Source organism: Acartia tonsa, chromosome 2, assembly GCF_053477335.1.
Source record: "Acartia tonsa isolate MP-2025a chromosome 2, ASM5347733v1, whole genome shotgun sequence".
Lineage (NCBI taxonomy): Eukaryota > Metazoa > Arthropoda > Copepoda > Calanoida > Acartiidae > Acartia > Acartia tonsa.
In genome coordinates, this window is record NC_137261.1 from 44,895,597 (window position 1) to 44,915,116 (window position 19,520).

The window sequence follows — 19,520 nt, forward strand, 5'->3', positions numbered from 1 at the left end:
CTATTAATTTATAAAAATTAGTAACAAAATGATACATAAAACGGTCCTAGGACAAAGGCAGGAGTGGACATTTAACATAACCTAACCAATTTTATTTTTTTTAATGCCTAACCCCTGCGAGGGGGGGCTTATTTGTGCATTCATATCTTAAACTAACCTAATTTGTATAGAAAAACTTAATCAAAATAAAATTTTAACACTCCTGCGTTTGTCCTGGAACCCATAAAACGTATATATTATCAAAAGCAAAGCTTTTATATAATTAGGGTATGTACGTCCGTCCGTCCGTCTGTACGTCTGTTCGTCTGTCCGTCAGTCTGTATGTCCGTCCGTACCTCTGTCCGTTAGCCAGCTTTTTTCGTATATTTAGTCATGTAATAAATGTCCCATCGATTTTAAACTTTGGATGTTGATTCCTGTCATTATTAGGTACAATAAACGCGTAGCAACTCTATAAACATGTTTGTTTGTTTTACCATTTAATTCCAGAGCTCGCTTTTATGGATAATGTCATCCTTGTTTCTTTATAAAGTATATTAGAAATTTAAATTTTCTTTAAATATCAACTTAGGACATTAATATTTTCAATTCACATGGTAGTTTACTAACTTTACTAACAAAAATAAACCAAGTGAAAAAAATGTTACATAAAACAATAACATAATTACTTTTTAGATATTGAAACTTTATCCTTTCATTAAAATTTCTATTTTAAAATTAGTTTTTTCATAATCAATTTCAAATCTACATATATCGTAGTCTTTTTTACTATTATTAACAAAAAAAAAATCTAGGACAACAAGTTGCTACATAAAGTTATAGTTAATAACATAGAATATATTAGAAGCTATTAACATTAATTAAAACCAGACTAGTTAATTTATCTTCTTAGAATTAAAGGAAAACAAGACCTTATTCAATTAGATAAAATTAAATATAGTTGATTAGCTGCTTTAAAACTAATAAAACCACTTGTCACCACATATTTTTATGTTCTATAATGCTTAGGGACCTTCTCCGTTTGAACGTTGGGCGCAACCACCTGTCTGAGATCCCAAAGGATGCCATCACGACCCTGAAGAACCTGAACCAGCTAGAGATGTCAGAGAATAAGATCACAACTATTACTCCCGGAGTTTTCAGAGGTAGGCAAATTTTGTACATTTTTATCATGTTGAATAAGAGGCAAGATATTATTAAACACATTTTTATTTTGATATTGATAATTTATCGACAAAAAAGCATATGATGAAATTGTTTAAAACTGTCATAATCATAATCATGTAACAAAAAGTAGTATGTTTTTTGTCTTTAGCTGTAGATTCAATTATTTTATAGAAGCTTCTCATAAGTCTCAGGATTTTAGTCTTTTTGCTTTTTTTCTGCTATAAGCTAGGGGCGCGGCGGCTAGTTGTATGCATATAAGATATGATTTAAGACATGTAACTATCGCAAACACATATTGGAAATAATAAAATCAAAGCATAATATTATTTAAATAAACTGTGACTTGATGTTTTATAAAAACAATTTTAAAACAATATTTCACCCATGTGAATAGTTTTGAAATATTTGTCACAAGGGACCATATGTAAGTAGATAGTGTGCCATAACCACCGCTCTGAATTCACTTTCATAAAAACGCAGAAAAGTATAAGAACAAACTGAACACCCAACTGTTGCAATATCATTAATTCAATATTAGCCCAAAAAAAGATTAGCCAACTTCGTATCTATAAAACATAGCAGAAGGATGTCTATCTGAAGTTTAAGATCTCGGTAACCACTATACCGGAACTGTTGTGCTTCTCAGGGAATATATCACTGGTCCTGTGGTGGTTTAAAGATTATTGGGTCAGACTCAGGGGTTGGGGCAGAGGGGTCCCAATTTACCTTCATGGGCAAAACCACCAGTGAAACGTTTTATGATAGCAAAAATATGGCATGTTTTGAATGGTTTTGTTAGAAAAATATTTGGATCATGGAAAGAAAACAAAGTCATTCCTAAATTAGGACAGAAGTCACCTTCCTAGGAAGGGCATAAGTAGCCTTCCTTAAGTGAGAATTTGTTAGATGAAGGGCATAACATGCCTCCCTTAACAAAGATTTTGCAAGATTGAGGACATAAGTAGCCTCCCTTCACCTCACAAAACCTAGCTTTTTGATCCTTCACATAGCAAAATCTTGCAAAAATTGGTTTTTGGTCCATCACATAGCAAAATATTGGAAAACCTAGCTTTTCTGTCCTTCACATACCTAATTCTTGCAAAACATAGCAAATTCTTACAAAACATAGCAAATTCTTGCAAATCATAGCAAATTCTTACAAAACATAGCAAATTCTTGCAAAACATAGCAAATTCTTGCAAAACATAGCAAATTCTTGGAAAACTTAGCTTTTCTGTCCTTCACATAGCTAATTCTTGCAAAACATAGCAAATTCTTGCAAAACATAGCAGATTCTTACAAAACATAGCAAATTCTTGGAAAACTTAGCTTTTCTGTCCTTCACATAGCTAATTCTTGCAAAACATAGCAAATTCTTACAAAACATAGCAAATTCTTGCAAAACATAGCAAATTCTTACAAAACATAGCAAATTCTTGCAAAACATAGCAAATTCTTGCAAAACATAGCAAATTCTTGCAAAACATAGCAAATTCTTGGAAAACTTAGCTTTTTTGTCCTTCACATAGCAAATTCTTGCAAAACATAGCAAATTCTTACAAAACATAGGAAATTCTTGCAAAACAGAGAAAATTCTTGCAAAACATAGCAAATTCTTGCAAAACATAGCAAATTCTTGGAAAACCTAGCTTTTCTGTCCTTCTCATAGCTAATTCTTGCAAAACATAGCAAATTCTTACAAAACATTGCAAATTCTTGCAAAACATAGCAAATTCTTGCAAAACATAGCAAATTCTTGGAAAACCTAGCTTTTCTGTCCTTCTCATAGCTAATTCTTGCAAAACATAGCAAATTCTTACAAAACATAGCTAATTCTTGCAAAACATAGCAAATTCTTACAAAACATAGCAAATTCTTTCAAAACATAGCAAATTCTTACAAAACATAGCAAATTCTTGCAAAACAGAGCAAATTCATGCAAAACATAGCAAATTCTTGCAAAACATAGCAAATTCTTGGAAAACCTAGCTTTTCTGTCCTTCTCATAGCTAATTCTTACAAAACATAGCAAATTCTTGCAAAACATAGCAAATTCTTGCAAAACATAGCAAATTCTTACAAAACTTAGCAAATTCTTGCTAAACATAGCAAATTCGTACAAAACATAGCAAATTCTTGGAAAACTTAGCTTTTATGTCCTTCACATAGCTAATTGTTGCAAAACATAGCAAATTCTTATAAAACATAGCAAATTCTTACAAAACATAGCAAATTGTTACAAAACATAGCAAATTCTTGCAATAAGAGTCCCAACCGGTGGTCGGATTGCGCTGAAAATTCGTTTTTGAGTTTGGGAACCTTATTGCAAAAATTTGCTATGTTTTACAAGAATTTGCTATGTTTTGTAAGAATTTGCTATGTTTTACAAGAATTTGCTATGTTTTGCAACAATTAGCTATGTGAAGGACATAAAAGCTAAGTTTTCCAAGAATTTGCTATGTTTTGTACGAATTTGCTATGTTTAGCAAGAATTTGCTAAGTTTTGTAAGAATTTGCTATGTTTTGCAAGAATTTGCTATGTTTTGCAAGAATTTGCTATGTTTTGTAAGAATTAGCTATGAGAAGGACAGAAAAGCTAGGTTTTCCAAGAATTTGCTATGTTTTGCAAGAATTTGCTATGTTTTGCATGAATTTGCTCTGTTTTGCAAGAATTTGCTATGTTTTGTAAGAATTTGCTATGTTTTGCAAGAATTAGCTATTTGAAGGACAGAAAAGCTAAGTTTTCCAAGAATTTGCTATGTTTTGCCAGAATTTGCTATGTTTTGCCAGAATTTGCTATGATTTGCAAGAATTTGCTATGTTTTGCAAGAATTTGCTATGTTTTGTAAGAATTTGCTATGTTTTGTAAGAATTTGCTATGTTTTGCAAGAATTTGCTATGTTTTGTAAGAATTTGCTATGTTTTGCAAGAATTAGCTATGTGAAGGACAGAAAAGCTAAGTTTTCCAAGAATTTGCTATGTTTTGCAAGAATTTGCTATGTTTTGCAAGAATTTGCTATGTTTTGCAAGAATTTGCTATGTTTTGCAAGAATTTGCTATGTTTTGCAAGAATTTGCTATGTTTTGTAAGAATTTGCTATGTTTTGCAAGAATTTGCTATGTTTTGTAAGAATTTGCTATGTTTTGCAAGAATTAGCTATGTGAAGGACAGAAAAGCTAAGTTTTCCAAGAATTTGCTATGTTTTGCAAGAATTTGCTATGTTTTGCAAGAATTTGCTATGTTTTGTAAGAATTTGCTATGTTTTGCAAGAATTAGCTATGTGAAGGACAGAAAAGCTAAGTTTTCCAAGAATTTGCTATGTTTTGCAAGAATTTGCTATGTTTTGCAAGAATTAGCTATGTGAAGGACAGAAAAGCTAAGTTTTCCAAGAATTTGCTATGTTTTGCAAGATTTTGCTATGTTTTGCCAGAATTTGCTATGTTTTGCCAGAATTTGCTTTGTTTTGCAAGAATTTGCTATGTTTTGCAAGAATTTGCTATGTGAAGGACAGAAAAGCTAAGTTTTCCAAGAATTTGCTATGTTTTGCAAGAATTTGCTATGTTTTGCAAGAATTTGCTATGTTTTGTAAGAATTTGCTATGTTTTGCAAGAATTTGCTATGTTTTGTAAGAATTTGCTATGTGAAGGACAGACAAGCTATGTTTTGTAAGGTTTTGCTATGTGAAGGACAGAAAAGCTAAGTTTTGCAAGATGAAGGACATAAGCAGCCTTCCTAATGTAAGAATTTGTCAGACAAAGGACATAAGTCACCTTCCTTAAGTAAGATTTTGTTAGATGAAGTACATAAGTAGCCTTCCTTAGATCAATTTCCAGTGACTTCTGTCCTAATTAGGAATGACTTTGTTTTCTTTCCATGATCCAAATATTTTAATATTTCAAATGTTTGGTCGATCTACAATTGAAAATGACTCGATGTTTGGCAAAAAAAAAGGTTATTGGTAGTAATTTGAATAATTAAGTGGTAGTGATAGAACACCTGGAGTCTGTTCTTGTTATGTTTTACAATGCATTACAATAAGTAGGCAACACTTTCACAATTACTTTAATTCTTTAGAATTTAAATTGAAATTTTGATTATAGACATTATAAAATCAAGGCTGACAACATGCATATTAGCTAGTTTGAATTAATAATATTATTAAACAAATATTATAGATTATGGCTATAAGTCCTAGGAATCAATATTCTAAAAATCAATTATATAGGAAAATAAGATAAGATAAGATAAGATTTATTTTCCTCAAAGGTACAACATATTTTATTAGATATATATCATACATTAAGTTACTATGCTTTGATTGGTTTGATTATTCTGGTTTGTTATGTTTGATGCAGGTTTGAGAACAATTTACATAATAACTATTATTAAGTACCTAGCATGGAATTGGCCGAACTTCGTCTCCACCTAGTTGCCAGGCCAGTTCGAATAGGATAAAGATAACATTTTACAAGAAAAATTCCATGCAACATTGTACCAGATAGTTGGCATAACCCTTTAAGGGTTGTGGAGCCACTGGTGTACTTTGACGCTTGCCAAGCCGATACAATGTTCTATGTGCAAATAAATAATCTTAACAATAATCTTAACAATAATGATAATAAAATACAATATCTTGCTGTGTATTTCAGACATCCTCCTACTATCAGTTGCAACTTCTCCAAGCATAAATTCGGAACAATTAAGGAACCAAAACCTTCAAAAGAAGTCGCTATTCCCGTTGTGATCCTTTTTCAGCTCTACCCAGACAGTTTCCTTTGTAACAAATTATTCTCATTACAGAGTGGAGTTTTGTCCGTGTATAAGGACATCTCCACACCAATAATTACAGGGTAACGATAAATATCGCGACAACGCTGGTCCAATCCAATAAATAAAATAAAATAAGATACTCTAATGATGTGTCTATAGATAATAAACCGTACCTATATAACGTATTTAGGTACCTAAGTGAACAAGGTGTAATGATTGGTTTCGATTCCTACGGAATCTGATTTTTATTTCTTGAGAAGGGATATAATAATCCACTAATGTACAAAATAAAATAAAATATAGGTCATATGCGATTCCTACGGAATCTGATTTTGGTATTTTGAGGTAATGGGAGTGTGTCCCTAAATGTGTAATGTTCGATTCCTCCGGAATCTGATTTTTATGTTTTGAGAATAAAATCATTGAATAAAATGTTATCAAAAAGGCGGAAAATAATTATGCTTAAAATGCACATAGGCACTCATTATTAATTTGCCAGGCTTTAGGAATTGTACCTAACTGTTATGTGATTCATCATGCCTAGATTGAAATCAGTAGGACAATTCTTCCATGCCGGACCGTTATTCAAATTTTATATACGCGGAGAAGCTTTGCTTTACTTCTTCGTTGTACAATTTCAGGGACAGAACATTTAACTCAAAAGATGATTTATCGTCCATTGTCCTATCCTGGATCCTTGTGTAGAACATTAATTGAAAACTAACATTGGCATGTAAGGCTGGAGTCACGAAATTATATTTTATTAATTTTGTCCTACATTTTTAAACATTTTGGTTAACGTGAGCAGTATCTTTTTTATCAGGGATTGACAGGACAGGGTATTAAAACCTTCCTGACAAGAATAAAGAGATTTTGCCCCCTACATTAAGCAAATGGATTTAATAGTACTTGGATGTTACACTAGATTTTTATGTTCTCTTATGAAGTGAAACTCACAGCGGGCTAAAATGACGATATCCACCACCCACCCCCCTTTACCCCATCCCCTATCCTCCTTCTGGTTGAACAAACTGACCAATAAATGAGATCACCGTTGGCAACCTAAATTAGCAAAAAAATCTGTCATAATATCCACATATATTCTACATCCATTCTTGGGCCAACACGATTTTACAACTCATGAACGGGTGTTTAATGTGGATGCAAAAAATATCATTTTACACCCGTTGATTAAAATCATATGTACGCGCATAATAATATCAAACAATTGTGCATTTCTTTATTCGAATTTTAATTAATTTTTTCAGGTCAACTGAATTTGAGTTTCCGATTGTGTACATAGCACCCTCATCCTATCTCAATATTTACTGAAAAATCATGTATAGTATCGTATTTCAGACAGTTTTTCCTTGAATATTAAGATAGAAATGATTAAATTAATAGCAGTTTTGTAAGCCCGGGCTTTCTGTCCCGCGGGACTAACAAAGCTAAAAACAGGTTTTAATCTGATAATATTTCATTTTAACATTCGCGGGAAGTTGTCTTTAAAACGATTATAAAAATAATTATCAACTATTAATTAATGAAATGTTGTATAGTTATATAAGCTGATCAAAGTAGAAAGACAAACATAATCTATCAAAACTTATTTATAAAAACAAATTCTCAAATATCATAATAGTTTATATTATTTACTCTACAGAAAACAAAAAAATATTTAAAGACTTATTACTACTAGAGTATTTTTTAGAATGCATTCTTGTCAAACGCCATTTCTTTAGTTTTGATGGAGTCCTAGAAAATGTCATTCTCGCGGTCGTACGCCGTCATGCGTCATGTTGGAAGAGTGACACAAATTTCAGAAGTCAGATTTCGCGATTTCTCGCATCGAATTATAAACAGCTTTCTACGGATATAGAATGTACTATCATAAGATTAAAACCATTTTTTTTAGCCCCAAAGTGCCGGGTTATTTATTTAAAGTAATCGCAATTGATAATACTAGCGGTTGTGCCCCGAGCATCTATTTGTGACTTTGTATTCAAATGGCTAGGAGGGGGGGGGGGGCTAAAATATAGCCTAAAACAATCCCCAAGACTTAAATCTAAAAATACTATAGCCTGAAAATCATCAAAAGACATGTATGAAGATCCCACTAGTGGAGAATTTCATTGTTTTAGTAATCAATGAAATATTAAGCTTCGAACCAAAAATCCTTAGTACTTTAAATGAAGAAGATTAAACATATATTTCAGTAAATCGTAAAGGATTTTTAAAAGAAGTCTAAGAAAAGTGGTCTTATTAAAAGTACATTGCATGACAAGGAAAGTATAGTGTATAAAACTATTAAGGTTTGCATACAATTTAGAGAAAAAAATTATCGTTTATTTGGTATTACTGTTGGATAACTTATGGGCCGAATACTGATAATATGTTATATGTTGATGCTTTCCCCCAAAAGTGTCTAGCAAGCACAGAACCCCTTAAATAAATTGGATATAAGAGGGGATATTTTTTTTCTTTATGCCTTACACCTGCAAGATCTTTACCTTAGGTGCCTTAACCCTGCAGGACTACCCTGCAATCAAATATTACCTAACCTTACTTGAACCCCTCCCTCACATCACCTAAAATTCAATTAATTTTAAGAAGGCAATTTTAGGGAAACCACAAATTTTTGGGACAAATTACAATTTTTCTATATTAATACAAAACGGATAACTGTTTTGTATAAACAGATCGTTTGTCAATAATAATGAACCATAAATCATACCACTTTTAATGCATTGTCAAATACTGCAGCCGCCATCTAACCGCTGAAAATTATATGTATACTTAAACTGTTTATCTGTAAAAATAAAATTCAGTGAATTGATTGTTTTAAAGAAAAATGAAATTACATATAATGTACATTATTAATAATGGCCATATTAAGGAGTGAAATATTTCAGAACGAAAAGAAGATATAAAAAAGTGTTTCAAACAGAACCAGACATATACCGACAGACAGACCAATTTAGGAGATTTACTAAAAATTAGAAATAATTGACCAATAACAAATATTAAAGAAAATGTTGACAGGTTTACTACACAGTAATTAAAAATATATGAATATTTAAATAAACATTTATATTTGTCACCAATAAACATTGGGTATCAATTTCAGGTATAATTATAAACAGATTAAGCAAATTACTTTTTAATGAAATTTGGAACATATTTAGTATTTTTTAATGTTCTTTAAAGAGCTCAATTTCATTAAATTTCTACTCTTTCTACTATCTTCATTAGTCTGAGTCTGACTTAACATTATTAGGTAACTTTAAGCATTATCAGTTATGCCTCTGTTTTGGACAGTACATCATCCCTAAATTGGCTGTGCTTCAAGCATTTAGCAACATTTAAACCTAAAAAAATAGCCTAAAACCATCATGAAACTTCTTTATCAGTGGTTAGCAAGATCTTAACGGACAATCATGAAAAAATTCTTGCTTCTTTACATAATAGGATTATTATGTTTAAGGTTTGGAACGGCTAGACACGCTGACCCTGAACCACAACCTTCTGCATAACCTCAACTCCAGCGGTTTCGACGGCCTCTACAAGTTGACCAGCCTCAGTTTGGACTACAACAAGATCTCGGAAATACACGAGGAAGCTTTTCGCGGTCTTGAAGGTAAACTTGTGTGTATTTTTCTCATTATTTATTCTTATTTTTAAAAAATATTTTTTGGTTATTCAATACTATAATAAATAATCAAAATATAATAAAAAAAAAGTTAATTTTGGATTGTAATTTTTTTTTGCAAAAAGCGCAATTAAATGCATATTGGTAAATGTTAAATAATTGACAGGTACTAATTATAAATTAGCAGCGCAACCAAAACGTATTACAGTTTTGCTGTCTTATTTATAGAAAAAGAAATTTTTAGTATGGCTACGAAACCAATAGATTATAGAACCAGTTTTCAGCAATACTAAAAAATCAGACAATTTTCTACGTATATTAAAATAAAAATCATAAAATTGATACCAGTTTTGATACCCGGGCCTCAGACACTAGTAGCTAAAAGAAACTGTTTTTAATCTCATAATTTTAATTCTAATAACCGCGGAAAGGTGTCTATAATACGATGCGATAAATAACTATTATATCTTTCATCAACTGACAGCCAAAAATCTAGTTGTAGCTGTCTATAGTTCCCTAGCAAAATAGGGATAGATGTCTCCACGTTTGACGTGCCACTATTAACGTCACAAAATACCCTATTACCAATCTCATTTCTAGGAAGTTTCTTTCCTCCTTCCCTTTCTCTTTCCCTCTACTATGACGTTAATAGATCACGTAAGCCAAACGCGGTGACATCTATCCCTAATTTGCTAGAGCCTATAGACAGCTACAACCTAGTTTAATATAGTAGGTGCACTACCAGAAATGCATTATATCAATTAACTATTAGTTAACTAGTTGTAAACAAATTAATTTCTTATATCAAACTTGGTTTAGTGGTCTTCAATACTGATTTTCAATATTTGTGTGGATTATAAAGGACTTTTTTGCTTGTAGCACTGTTGAAATCTTGAAAATCAGATCAAATCTTATCTAAAAGTAATAGCATGTCTATCTGTCTGAGTTTATTGAAGTCTCTTGCTAATCACTGAACCGATATCGTTCTCCTTTGTAATATAGCTTCTAAAAGGTCCTGGGTAGGATTATAAATATTTTTTTGGGAGGGTACCACCTCCAAGAAAAATCGTTTCTAGCAAAACAAATGCATAAAGATAATGTTTTGCAGTTCTCAAAAATAATTTTAGGTGAAAAAGTTAACAATTTTACCATTATTTTAACAGGATCATGGGGAGAGTTGTAACTTTATACAAATCTTGAAATTAACTCTAGTTGATAAGAGTTAACAATTATACAATTACTATAACTAAATAATAGGGAGAGTTGTAACTATATACAAATCTTGAAATTAACTCTAGTTGATAAGAGTTAACAATTATACAATTACTATAACTAGATAATGGGGAGAGTTGTAACTATATACAAATCTTGAAATTAACTCTAGTTGACGAGAGTTAACAATTATACAATTATTACAGCTAGATAATAGGGAGGGTTGTAACTATAAACAAATCTTGAAGTTAACTCTAGTTGACGACAGTTAACAATTATACAATTATTATAGCTAGATAATAGGGAGAGTTGTAACTATATATAAATCTTGAAATTAACTCTAGGTGATAAGAGTTAATAATTATACAATTATTATAGCTAGATAATAGGGAGAGTTGTAACTATAACAAATCTTGAAATTAATTCTAGTTGATCAGAGTTAAGTTAACAATTATACACTTTTTATAACTGGATAATTGGGACCATTAATTATAATTTTGACAGCATGTTTGTATTGTAGTGCAGCACGAAGCCAAAAACGTCCAACGTGGGGGGGGGGGGATAAAAGGGTGAATACCCCCCCCCCCCCAAAAAAAAAATAAAGATAACCCGAAAAAATTTTGAATTTTGAATGTTTACCTCCCCTCCCCCCAAATGAAAAAGCTTTGACGCCCCTGCACGTAGCCGTTGGCAAAGTTTCTTAAAATCAAATGTTACAAGTGTTACCTATTTATAAATTTTACTTTTAAGTCAAACGCGTGACAAGGACAAGGAACCAGGATTCCAAGTGAAAATTTTCCCATAACTCACTTCCCTTTACACAACACAATCTCACAAAATTATCCAAGTTTTCGGCAATTTTAAATGGAATAAATGGGTATAGGAACTATAATTTGCTGAATCACGGCCCGTGTTTATAATAAAAATAATTGCCATATATGTTTTTAAGAAACTTTTTGCAATAAAATGGTGGCTGGGCTATTGCAATATGATCATCTAAGATAATGAAATATTTTTTAGTTTATGTTTAATAATAATTTTTGAAAAATTTATTTTTATCATTCCTATTGTAGAAATTTACTGCGTAGTTTTTTTTATTGAAATCAATAAAACCTCAATTTTTATTATTTGCTTAATTTAAAATGATGTTTGCCTGTAGTAAAAATGTCTATTGGTGCAGTTTTATTTTTATTATTTGTAGTAAAAGGATTACTGAATTCCTTTTAAAAGTTTAACAATTTTCATGGATCATACACATGTATAAGTAACAGGATCAATATCTTTGTGTCTGTTTGTCTTTGTGTACTAAAGGAACTCGGTAACCGTTGAACCGATATGGTTTTCCTTTAGAGAGCAGCATCTAATGGATCCTGGGAAGTTTTATAACTAATTTAGTTATCACGACCCTCCTTAGAGAAATGCCGGATATGCTAAAACTTTCTAATATTACTTCTTATTTGTAGAGGGTTTACAGTCTTTATCGATGACCAACAATAAGCTGACTGCAATACCTAGCCCCGCCTTGCGGCCATTACATCAACTAACAACACTACATCTTGATGATAATAATATTACCAGGTAAGATTTTAAAGTCCGCTAGTTCCTTATATGTTCGATCATGTATTTGGCCATAACTCTGTCAAAATGCTTTCAAAACAGAAAAAAAGGTTAATTAAACAGAATAAACCTTTTAAAAAAGTTTAAAAAGATATTTTTCTATTGATTTAGTGATATCCATGCATACAAAAGCTTACACCCCAATTTTAGTATTTTTATTAATTTTCCATGAACTAGAAAGGTATTTCAAAACTGATTACTTGGGCTTGTAAAGAAAATGTTTTATTATCATAGGTCAAAAAGGTCTGTTTTGTAAGCATTTTTGACTGACAAATAAATGATTAAACATATAAAAAATTTAATTTGGGAGTGACGTAACTTAATAATTATGATATGCCCATCCTTCAGTGTTGCGGATCCTCATTGATTGTATGCGGATCCGGATCCTCCAAATTTGGTCAGTGCGGATCCGGATCCGGCTCCGGATCCTTGACAATAAAAATGAAATTACCAAATTTTTCAAAAAATATTTATTCTTTAATCTCGAAGTCAAAAATACTTTTAATTTTCAAGTTTGAACCTAAACCTTAAAGATTGGCTCTCATCACGAGAATGTCTGAGATGATGTCCTCCTTTGTAAAATTTGTAAGTGACTATTTTTTATAAATTTAGGTAGATTTTTCCATAAATTTATACCCCAGGATCCGGATCCGGATCCTTGGACTCAAAAAAATGCGGATTCGGTTCCGGATCCGGAACCACAACACTGCCATCCTTCCATACATCAAAGTAGATTTTTCCGCTATAAGGGAAGCTTTAAAATGTCCCACAAAATACTAAAGTTTTTCTTTCTTAGGCTAGAGGATGATGAATTCCAAGGGTTTGGAGAACATATCAAGAACCTTTGGCTACAAAATAACCAGTAAGTTTTAACCACATCTGCTAGTTGATAATGAGGCAATAGGTTTAAATCATGGCATAACTATCGACTTAGAAGCATTTAAAGGTAAAATAGTTTTAAGAACAAGACCAAGATAATTATTAATTACCTAAGCTAATAATTAGGACTTTCAGAAGAAAGTCGTGCAATCAACGAAAAGGTTCTATCTAATGATTGGATTGAGGGAGATATTCCAGTTATTCTAGTATGGTTTCGAAACCAATGAATATCCGCCGGATCAGAACTGATTCTTAGCACTGCTGAAAAATCATGTAGCATATTATTACAGACAATTTTCCACGAATATTAAAATGATGAAATTGAAATTGATTCTAATTTTAACATAACTGGTTTTCATCTTATAATTTTTCATTTTAATGTACTTGGATATATTAACAGGGGAAAATTTATCTTTGTAATATGGACCTCATTTATTAGTCAGTTCGTTTATCCATTAATATGAGAAGGGATGGGATAATGGGGTATCGTTATTTTAGCCAACTTCAAGCGACACTTTATACGAGTACATGAAAATCTGGTGCAACATCCTAGTAATAATATATCGATTTAGTAAACATTAAAAAGTTAAAAGCGTTATTTAAGTCAAAACTACAAAAAAAATTAACTAGCTAATACCAAGTAATGTTTTGTTTATGTAAAAAGAATGTAATATCAGTAAATGTAGTTTTTATGTTTTGTTAACTTTACTACAATACATTACTAACGTTTACTTGATGCCAAATATAAAAAAAAATTCAATTAGCAAAATTTAAATTTGACGAGTTGTTAAAAAAGTATGACGTCATACAAAAGTAACGAAGGAAAAATAAAAACATCGTATTACATAAAGTAGTAAGGTATATTTTGTGTAACTTAAGATTTCATAACTACTGAACCGATCGAGTTCTCTATTTTATGAAAGATTCTGATTGGTCCCTGGATGGTTTTTAGCTATTTAATTTTTACATCTAAGTTTGGTTTTAGGCTGTTTTCATACTTTCCTTAATCCTTCGAATATCGAGCTAGGAACGCAGCCGCTTGTATTTTATAATTTACTCAAATCTTTTTTTGCTCAGAAGGGAACAAAGGACCGAACTTATGAAATTAAACAGAAAAATTGATATAAAAAAAATTTAAATGAATATAAATATGGTTTACTATTTTTGATAGAGAAATTTTACTTAAATTAAAAGTTAGGATGTCTGTAACGAAAGATCTCGTTAACTATTTGATCTTTTTTATTCTCCTGAACAGAAAAGCTTCTTAAAGGTCCAGGTAAGGTCTTTATATAATTTGGGATGATAGCTATATCCCTTCAAGAGGAATCGCCCATAGGAAAAATTACCCCCCCCCAAAAAAAAAAAAACTGTGAGTTTAGATAGTAGCTAGTATGCAAAGTGCTCTCTGGAATTAAACAACCTTCCTAGTTCATTTTTATAAGTTGAGGCTAGAGGCGCAGCTACAACTTTGAATTACGTACATGCTCAAATTATTTTTTTAAATTCATTGTCCTAACCCGTGATAGCTACATGGAATGGTAATTTGAAGTTGACATGAAATGTTCCATTTAATGAAAATTTGTTCAAAATGTAGAGAGTTAGACTATAGATGTCAACATATATAGTCTGATACTTAAAAACTTGAAAAGTAGGTTTTTTCAACATTTATGCTTATAAGATCAATTCTTGAAATATAATTTTTTGTCTGAAGTTTAATATTTCGATGACTGCTGAACTGGCTTAGTTTTTCATTTAAGAGAGGCTTTACATAGATTCCAGAGTGGTTTTAGACCATATTTTAAGATTCAAGTATAGGGATGGTTTTAGGCTATTTTTTCAATCTTCGAATACAGAACCTCAAAAATTAGATGCTAGGGGCGCAGTTACTAGTATAACCCAAAGTGGTAAAATAAGAGAAAGGTAGCCATTTCAATTGCTTTCTAAAATTGATACTCCCCTCCTGGAGATGTCCACGTTTAAAGTCAATATTTTTAAAGGAACATTTTTAAGATAAAAAGATTATTACATCAGCTTGCATAGACGTCCAAGGGGGGGGGGGTAATGGGGCGATTACCCCCCCCCCTCCAAACGAATTTGCGGGTGAAATTTTTTTTCATTTTACCCCCCCCCCCCATTTAAAATTTACCCCCAAACAATTTTGGGAGGGTTAATATCCCCCCAAAATAAAAAATCCCTAACAAAAAAAATTTTTGCGGGGGGGAAACATTTTACCCCTGCCAACAGATTTTAGGGGGGGTAATTACCCCTCCCAAGTAAATTTTACCCCCGGGGTAAAAATTTTGGGGGGGGGTAAAAAAAATTTGCGATGTGCTTCGCGCGCCATTTTACCCCCCCTCCCAAAAAAAAAAGAATTACCCCCCCCTTAAAAAAATTTTACCCCCCCCCCAAAAAAAAAAAAAAAGCTTGGACGTCTATGTCAGCTTGTCAAAGCTTTTTTAAGTATTAGGGTTGAAACATAAAGAGTATATTTTTCTTGTCAATGAACAAACTTTTTTTCCTTAGGTTTTACAATTTTCTTTATTTCTCTTTACGTCTTTCCATTCATTATAAACATAATTATAAAAGTTTATTTTAGTTTTCCCTGACTTCATCCATTCATTAAGAAAATAATATAATTTATGTAATATGATATTAAACTTATGTATTCATTTTGGACAAATATACAATTTTAAATTGGATTTATTACTACTTTATTTATTACTACTCTAATAGAGTGAAACTGGCAACAGGCTAAAATACTGATACCACCCCCAGGTACCCTATCTCTTCTCCTCCTGCTGACCAATAAACTAGTTCTATGTTAGCAAACTAAATTGATAATAATATCCACATATATTCAATGTCCAGTATTTCTAAGGTAATAATTAAAATAAAAAGAAAAAATATAAAACTATTTTTAAGCTACTTTTTAGTCCTAACGTAATAAATAGAATATTATAGATTTAGGTTTCTAGCAGTAATAATGCTTTAAATGATTCAATTAGCTCTAATGATGAACCATCTTTTGCAAGCGATCAATAATGTTCCATTTCATTCAAATCGCAAATGACGGCTGGTTTTCGTGAAAGCAAGAAAATAAAATTCAATATTTCGTGCACATAAAAAAAGATGAAATCACACATAGTAGACGTAATAAACATAAAATATTACATTTGGAAATTATTTCTGGTAGCGCAACTACTTTTTTAGATTTGTTTTGGTTTTACGTCAGTCTAAAAAATCTTTAGGTTAATCCTAAATATATTATTACTTTGATCTTACACCAGATTTCTATATTCTCTAACGAAGTGAAACACGCCGCGGGCTAAAATAACGATTCCCTCCTTCCACCCGCTTTACCCCATCCCTCCCCTATCATCCCTGGATGAACGAACTGATCAATAAACGAGGTCCATTTAAGCAAGCTAAATTTACGACAATTTTTCTCCTGTTAATGTATTAATGTTATTTTTTTCATACTGTAAGCTGTGCTACATACCAATATTAATATACTTGATGAAGTGTAATAAAAAGGTCTATAAAAGAAATAATTACAAGTTCATTTTTCATTTATTTCTATAATTAAAAGTGACGTTGGATGTATGGATATTTCCATACTATGTTGGTATACAATGTTTGCTTTTATCTTTTCTGCAAGTCAAAAACGAATATTGTTTGTATAAAATGGATTTCTTCTGGTTGGTTAATTACTAGCAGATGCGGCTTTGGATTTTCTTAATTTGATAAGCAAACCGATTTGCAAAATAAAGTGCGACTTAAAGCAAATACAGCTGCGGGTGCCCAGCCTTGATTTAATCGTTTTATTAATGTCTGAATAGTTTTCAAGTTATTAGTCTATAGTTTGAATAATCTTTAAAGCATAGCAACTTAATACAAAAGACTTAAAGTGTTACTTATAATTATAATTAATTTAATAATATATTTTTAAGTATACTTTCCCCATAACTTTATTCGCGCGGGGGAGGGGGGGGGGTAATTCTAACTTGGTCATGAATGCCTGTCTATTAAGTGATTTTTTATTTCCCTTTTTTCGTATAAAAACTTACTTTATTAATGGCCATATTTGCTCATTTCTATTAAATTTAGACGGGTGATTTTTAGATTCCCTTTACCAATACTTGGTCCGCCAGGCGGCCAGTCATGTTACAAAAAAATATGATATATATTTTTTCAAAAAGGATGTATCTATTCTTAAATTCTAAATATGTTTTAACTGCTCCTAACTAACTTTGTACGTTAATTCATTGCTTCTATTTTGAGCTTCGCTACTTATTGTTGATGTCATCCTTTTTTGTTACTTAGTTTTTTATTCATTTATATTTCAGCATATCTTTGATCCCCGCGACGGCCTTCAACGACCTGCACTCCCTGGAATGGTTGAAGCTGTTCAACAACGAGCTGACCAGCCTACACTTCGAGCTGATGGAACCAATACTGGACACACTCAAGAATATTGATATCCATAGTAAGTTCTTGCAACATTTGCGCATTTTTTATGCTTTGATATTCTATAATACAAAGTAGAATGATGTCTGTCTGTCTGTCCATCCGTCCGTCTGTCCCTTAAGATCTCGATAACCACTGAACCGATCGGATTCTACTCTTCAGGGAATATACCTACTGGTTCTGTGGTGGTTTTAAGCTATTTTCTTGGGAAGTGGGACAACCCCAACCCCCCCAAAAATAAAAATCCCTCCCAATTTTTTTTCTTATGGGTAAGTTAGTTCACATAAAACTACTGGCGGCAGCACCAGTAGTACTTAATTTTTTTTTTAATTTCCTCTTGGGGCAAAGCCCCTAAAGGCTAGGGGCGAAGCCGCTAGTGTTTTTATAAAGTAGACAAGGCAGGGATCTAAAGGTAAGAGACAATTGCTAATAAATTGTTGTACATCCCTAATGATAATACACAAAATTAGCCCATCTGTAAATTAAAATTAGTGGTTTAAACATTTAAACACTCAACTTAATAAACCAACCAAACAAAATTCCGTATAGTCCCCAATGTTGATAAGCAAACGAATAAAAAAACATTATAATAAAACTTTGGGGGCTAGTGTAATAAACAGCCCGAGCCTATAGTCCCTTCTCTCTCTCTCTCTCTCTCTCTCTCTCTCTTGGAATAAGACAGTGGGCGATAAATTTAAGAGCTTACCCAATTATTAAATATAAAATTATCCCTTCTGTAGATTTTAATTATTGATTGAAAAGTTAGTACACTGCTTGTTAAGAACCAAACCAACCTATCAAAGTACATTAAAAGAATCCAGTTTTTGGCAAAACGACTAATATAACGTGGTTATAAAGCCTATGAGAATACAACACGATATTTTATTTTGGTGCATCTCTAAACCATATCTTGCTTGATGATATGCATGATCAGATCATATGGTCAAACTTCCTACAGACAACCAACACTTTGATTGGAACCTAGTAATAATGTCTAACTTTTTATCTTCGTGACGTAACAAAAATCCATCTCTTTTTTAGCGGTTTCCTTTCCCACCTCCCCTCTCATCCTTAGATTTTTGTTACGTCACAAAGATAAAAAGTTAGACACTAATACTAGGTTCCTTTGATTGCCGACCTTTTTCTAGAAGTCCTAACTGTGCATGGTAACTGTTGCGCTATCGCATTGCCCATACTCCAACTATTTATAACGCTCATCTGACATAGCAGCAGTAGGAACCATTTTTAACGACTTTTGTGTTGTCTCGGTGTTGGGCCAAAATTTGAACAATGAGTGGATGCGTATCATTCGTAGGTTAAAGTGGTTAAACTTTGGGTACCTGTATAGTGTATAATTTACACTCCAATGTCTTCTCCCTCTCTCAAATTGGATAAGTTTCTTTTTCTAATGAAAGGGTGTATGTATGCCATTTTGTTTAGGTAATCCCCTGGTTTGTGATTGTGAGATGAGATGGTATAAAAAGTGGTATGAAAACGAATGGCAGGTAAGCAATACACTTTGATAAGCGCAGCTTATACATAATACAATAATTTATGAAAATTCTAGTTATATATTTGACAGTATGATAGAGTCTTGCAGTAGCATATCAAAACCATTAAATTATAATATGGTTACTATTTGTAAATGATATTCCAGGATGGCTTCGAAACCGATTAATATCCGCAGGACTAAAACCAGCTCTCAACCATACTGAATATCATGTATTGTATAGCCCGTATTACAGACGATTTTTCTCGA

At 31.9% G+C, this 19,520-nt stretch overlaps 2 protein-coding genes across 3 annotated transcripts in view; one reads left to right on the forward strand and one right to left on the reverse strand.

The window, feature by feature from the left end:
* The window catches only part of LOC145311954 (uncharacterized), a 214,592-nt gene that overhangs the window by 125,617 nt on the left and 69,455 nt on the right, over positions 1-19,520 (reverse strand). The gene's annotated exons all lie outside the window — the stretch shown is intronic.
* LOC145311956 (uncharacterized) overlaps positions 1-19,520 on the forward strand; it is a 51,723-nt gene that overhangs the window by 27,388 nt on the left and 4,815 nt on the right. For both annotated transcript variants that reach the window (XM_080151029.1, XM_080151030.1), the window contains 6 exons: positions 1,009-1,145; positions 9,422-9,574; positions 12,262-12,376; positions 13,212-13,277; positions 17,641-17,780; positions 19,202-19,266. In XM_080151029.1, coding sequence (XP_080007155.1) covers positions 1,009-1,145; positions 9,422-9,574; positions 12,262-12,376; positions 13,212-13,277; positions 17,641-17,780; positions 19,202-19,266 — 676 coding nt within the window. The remainder of the gene's footprint in view (positions 1-1,008; positions 1,146-9,421; positions 9,575-12,261; positions 12,377-13,211; positions 13,278-17,640; positions 17,781-19,201; positions 19,267-19,520) is intronic.